Source organism: Terrapene carolina, unplaced genomic scaffold (genome assembly GCF_002925995.2).
Source record: "Terrapene carolina triunguis isolate 2854851 unplaced genomic scaffold, T_m_triunguis-2.0 Scaffold62, whole genome shotgun sequence".
NCBI lineage: Eukaryota > Metazoa > Chordata > Testudines > Emydidae > Terrapene > Terrapene triunguis.
Window position 1 is genome coordinate 11,888,021 of NW_020664413.1, and position 6,000 is coordinate 11,894,020.

Below are 6,000 nucleotides of genomic sequence, written 5' to 3' on the forward strand. Positions count from 1 at the left end.
AGGGTGAAGTTTAATAGCCTGTGATATACAGGTTAGACTGGAATGATCTGGCCTTAAACCCTATGGAATCTATGAAATGCAGTAAAATCAATGCTTTTTTTTTTTTTTTTTTTAAATCTTTCAGTTCTAGCCTCATACTTGGCCCTCTATTGCTGTATTTGCAGAACAGGCATTTGACCTACCTCCACGTAGCCAGAAGTGTGTAGGAAACATACATTTTAGTGCTCTCCACTTACTAATGGTGAATGAAGTGCTTTCAATGAACAGCTATTTGGCATGAGCAAGTCTGTACCTACAGGGCAGGATACCATTAAGGGAGAAAAGACTAACAAACAAACAAAACACACCACCGTCACTCCCTCCCCACCTCATCTCATTGCTAAGTAAAGTGCTAGCAAAACCAGGAATATGCTGGATAAGGCTGTTCCATGATCTGGTCACAGTGCACAGTTTGACCAGAACAGAAGGCTGAAATCCCATGCCCTGCCCAGTACAAATGCAGAGCTCACAGACAGTCTGATGACAGGACAGGGATTTCCTGCCCAAACCCCCCCCACCAACAGAAAGGTTATGAAATCATGTGAATTTTGGCATGGACCTGAATCCAACTACGTGTAGCTTTTAACAAGTAAATGACTAGGCAGGATTTCATATTTCTTTACTCTTCCCCATAAATCATTTAAAGGAAGAGTTCTGGTTCAACCAGTCTTTCAGCGTGTTTCACATCCAGGCGTGTTTGTTCATAAGGCTTTCATGATCAGCAGAGTTTTTTCTATATTTAAGCCACTATAAGGGAAGTAGGAAGGAGTGAAGCAGTCAGGCTCCAGCATTTTGCAGCGAGCCAAATGAATTGTTGCTTGTAAGATGTGCAGCATGTGCAGCCCTTTCCTGCAAGGTTTTAAGAGAATTTGCATCGGAAAGGAAAAAGAGATTCGTTCCCAAGTTTAAAAGGACATCTCCTCCCAGGGCAAACTCCAGGGCATACAGCTGCTCTGGCCTCAAAGGGAGCGCTCTGCCACCGTACATCGAAAGGCTTGGATACCTTTACTCACGTTGAGTAGCAGCACAGTCCCATTTGATTCAGTGGAGTAAGCAGCTACTCAACATGCACAAGAGTGTCTGCATGTGGTCCTAAGTCCTTTTCAGCAGGAGGAGGAGGAGATAGAAAAGCAGCCCCTAAAAATCTTTAGTTTAAAAATAATGACTTGCGAGTAACCAATTGGTAGGTTACTTTTCCTTTCCATGCGACTTGAACAGTTTTCTGCTTAAGCTGACAAAACTCTGAAGCAGGAAATGCGTCTTTGTTCCTGATGAACAGCTTGAAAATCCAGAGTAGTGGAGCCAAATAGAGAGATATGCACATTCACTGTGAAACTTAAATATAAACAATCAACCCAATACCGCCTGCATTTGGGAAGGGCTGGGGCAACTTTGTTGTGTTTCTTTTGGGAATCTGAGGAGTTGATAACCTGTTTTGGGAAAAAGCAGGGGAATTTCTGCCATTTGGGATTTTGTTGTTGATTTAAAAATAGATTCCATGTTTAATAAAACTACAATAGAGTACACAAAGCCCAGGATAGGTGCCTTATATTTGTGCACCTCAAAATAAATACAGTGTGCAAATCCCTTAACTCTGGATATCTGTCATTATAAACTAACAATGCAAAATAATATTTGCAGGTGTGGAAAGGAAGGCCAGCTTTGTAATTGTAGCCCTTGTTATGGCCTCAGTGTCTTTTGTGACTTTTCACAGGAGATTTGGCTAGCCATAATACTTCCTTCATGAGCCTCAAACGTGATGAAATGGTAGAAGAGCAATAGAGCTTTGAGTTCAGATTTTGCAGATTGTTTGGCTACTGTTGTTATGGACAACAATATAAAGCCCTAAGATACATAGTTCTTGAAAATCCTTTGGCTCAGTTTCTAGAGAAAGGGGTTCATTTCTATACGAGTTCCCCTCCCATCCCGCCTCTTTCCAAATAAATAAATAAATAAATAAATAAATAAATAAATAAATAAATAGAGAAGAGAAGTGAATGCTCACCTAATTCCTGGGGCATCTAGGAGGTTGGTCAGGCCTGCCCAGTTGACTTCCAAGTACTACAGTAAGCAAGAAAAGAAAAAACCCAAACTGAACCGTATTAATGAATTTGCAACAAGTGATTAATGAGCCTAAAAAACACAAGACATATCCAGCTAAAGAAAACAAACTGGATTATGTTTACACCTAAAAACCAGTGGCTGAGAACGAGACATTTCCTCCTTTATTTGAACTGCCAAGACCTGGCGTCAGGGTTTCTTTGGGCCTTATCCTCCAAAGACTTAGGAACATAGGAATTGCCATCTTGTATCGGAGCAGCAGACTGGGTCAGTCCAGTGTTCCATCTGAGAGCAGCCATTACCAAATGCTTCACACAAAGATGTAAGCAATCCTGTAGTGGAAAACTGTGAGGTAATCCACCCATCGGGGAAGTGCCTTCCTAATTACCTCATGCACTGAAGCACAAGGGTGTATAGTCCATCCAAATGTGTGTGGTGTTTACATTTCTAATCACACATGGAAGAGTTTGCTACAGAGCCATGTGATACATTAATTGATCACCTGCTGAGTTCCCATAGGACATGTTCCAACAATCCAAATACCCTAGCAACTTCAGAGAGCCATCATTAAAAAAAATAAAAAATAAAAAATAAAAGTCACAGCTTTAAAATCCACTACTTCATGGCTCTGCTGAGTCAGAAATGTAGTTAGCTAGAAAGAGCTGTTTTAGTGGGACCAGATCCAACTAAGGCAATGGGCTTTACATGCAGAGGGATTTAAAGAGGACGGCCCTAACAACAGGCAAGGTAACTGAGTGACCCTGGAAATATGGCCCAATGTTTTTAAAGATGCTCAGAAATTATTTTAGCAGTGCCTTAAATATATATGCGGAAGCTACAGAACACGCAATTGGGCAGCGTGGTATAAATGTTTTATGCGAGTCATCCCAGATGAGCACTGATTACTTATAAGTGGTGAAGCCGTAGTGAGTCATGTGACCTTCTCAAACTCATCCTGATAAAGTCACACTACTACACCCCACCATCATCACGGATTCCATCCCCACAGATTAACTAGGCATCACGATCATCAGCCGTCAGGCAGGCATCCTCAACTGGCTTGTGTCTGCTCCTATCCTGAAGGGAGCTATCATGGACTTTGCACACTTCTTTTGCTAGATGCTTACTAAGGAATCAAGTGTCTCCCCCACACACACACCCTGGAGAACACCTCAGTTTGAGGCCATTCTCCAACTGCGCCATGCCATTTAGTTCAGCTTGAACAAGAGATGTGTTCAGAAAGCACATTCGTGGGTGGCTAGAGTGACCCAGCAACGTCACATATGAGCTGAAGGGAACCCAGACAAACACTCAGTCCAGAGTAGCAAGACTCACTGCAATAACTCTCTGGAACGGCCTTAGAAAACTGGTTTTACAGTGAGTCCATGGAGTTTCACGGATCCTCATACAAGCTCAGACTAGACCAGAGCAGCTGGTTTTGTTTGAGACGTGACTAAGTTCTTCTCCCTTATATGGAATACAGCAAAAGATTTACAGGTATTTGAACTGAATGTTCGCAGTTCATCCTCAATAACTGCTGCTACCTTCTCCCCCTCTTGGATCATAAATGTGACATTTATCATGTCCCTCTGCTGTACAGCTAACTTTTCTGATAGAGTTTGGAATCTATTTGACATGTTAAAGTCTAGCACTGCCTACATGTCATGCAGTCCAACTTACCTTCCACTGCCTTGTTCACACACACACACACACACACACACACACACACACACACACCCCTCCTCTACCACCTTCCTTTGCACCTTTCCTTTGTTTGAAACAAAACCCCCAGAGCCAGAACACTCCATTTCTAACTTTTAAGTTTGCATTTTACTAGTCTATGGAGGTTTCCTCTATTAAGCCTCTACTCCAAGGGCAAGATCGATCCCCAGCTCATGTAAACTGTGTAGCTCCACTAACTTCAGTTTACACCAGCTGAGGATCTTGCCCTGAAAACTAAGTTCTTTGAGGCAATGACCTCATGTATGCACTAATCCACTTGATTAATGCAAGGATCTTTAGTAATACAGGGCTTTTCAGCAGAAGAGTGGATTTCATTTTTGCTTCACGCTACTGCTCAATGGGATTTCCCTCCCGCCTATGCGCCACTTATGCCTCTCATTGGATTTTGTTTTGCCTTCAGTCTTGCCATTGGCAATACGTCCAACACCATTTTTGTCTTACTGAACTGTTGCCAAAGTTACTCAGCACCCAGGACCAGCAGCTGCCATCTCATGCAAGTAGTAGATTGCTGGGGCTAATCATTTCTTAGTTATGTACCATATTAGTTGTATTGCCTGAAATATTTTAATGTTGGTAAAATATACTGGTGTCTTAGTATACCCTCTCCAGCAACATGGCCAACCTATACAGTCACTTATGGATTTAGCATAGTATCCGCTTTAGTTTGTGACTACAACAGAGGCACACAGTAGCAAAAATTTCTTCAAATCCACTCCCCAGATGCCAATAATCAGCTCCACATCTAGCCGCCTCCCCACAGCTATGTTCTTCTTAGCCTATACCAGACACCACTGGATAATCCCATGGTATGTACCATGAATCCTTATAATCCCAAAATACATAATGATCAAAATTCTGCTGTTGCAACCATTCCGCACACTGAATTCAGTGGTGTTGTGTGGGGGTAGCAGGAGAATTTTGTCTAGTCTTGTACTGTGCTACAGTCACTAGGAACTTGAAGTATCTTCATTATAGCTAATGCCAACCAAAGGGCAATGCTTCATGGAAGAATTTATAAGTGTGACCCACATATTGTGTGCGTTTGGTCTAATTACCTTTACACTTAAGCAAAAAAAAAAAAAAAAAAAAAAAAAAGATCCAGAAATACATAAAAAAAAAAAAAAGTGAGCCATGCTATAAGCCGTCACTAGGAAGAGAAAGGTGGGATTTAATTCACAACAGGTGGCATTCACAAGGTTACACAATTAGGCCTTCAATGCAAGGCTAACACAGACTGGCGCCTAAGATGGCTGCATTTATTAACTGTATTAATAATCTGTCAATAGTTCATCCATATGCCTTTTATTGCAAGACCATCTACCACAGTCACTAGGGAGTCTGTGCATTCATAGAAGCTAAAAAGACTAACTTGGCATACAACACGGTAGGAGAACAAAATGCACAAGAACATCCTTCATTATCTAGATCTCTAAAGAGAGTAACATTCTTATTTTAAGCACTTTATTGTTCAAAATAATATTTTAAGTATTACATAGTAGGCAGGGAAGTAACCAAGCTATTACAGATGGATATTTAAAAGGCAGATTGGCCCTCACTGTCATATGAGCAAAGATCAAGGGTCAATCAGGCTGCAGAATGGAATTCACTACAGACTTACCGGTTTTTGAATAAAAAACATGGTCATGGCTCCAAAGAAAGGCACATCTGTGATGAGAGGTTCCAGTATCACCCGTAATGTTCCATGTAACTGTGAAGAGAACAGAGGAGGGAAACGTTAGTTTGAAGGTAACGGCCAGGATGAACCTGAACTGCTGCCTCATTTAGAGAGATGCGTGGTCAAAGCACACAAATGGGACATAGAACTCCAGAGTTCTAGGCCCTAACATCAAGACTCCATATCATAGAATACACTTCTTCTCAAAACCCATTCTCTATCGCCGGGGTCCTCCCACCCTCCCATCTGAGCAATGAATTCAGAGAGCATTTCTCTTCTCTAACTTCAGTGGTAAGCTTGGGCTGGAACAACATCTACTTAGTTTGTAACGAGTTATGTTAAGAGGCAATCCAAAGTGAAATGCTTTTCCACCGGCATTTTAAAAAAAACAAACCACAAACATCAAAACATTTCTAACTCTCTTAGGTGCTTTTGAAAAATATATCCAAGTGACTTCGGACCCCAAGCCCCATTTTCAGAAG

At 41.6% G+C, this 6,000-nt stretch overlaps 1 protein-coding gene across 1 annotated transcript in view; it reads right to left on the reverse strand.

Annotated features, from left to right (window-relative positions):
- Window positions 1–6,000, reverse strand: part of ESYT3 (extended synaptotagmin 3) — a 56,480-nt gene that overhangs the window by 26,152 nt on the left and 24,328 nt on the right. Inside the window, exons 6-7 of the mRNA XM_026647765.2 lie at window positions 5,462–5,551; window positions 2,045–2,100 (exon numbers count right to left, since the gene is read on the reverse strand). Of these exons, the coding sequence (XP_026503550.1) occupies window positions 2,045–2,100; window positions 5,462–5,551 (146 nt within the window). The remainder of the gene's footprint in view (window positions 1–2,044; window positions 2,101–5,461; window positions 5,552–6,000) is intronic.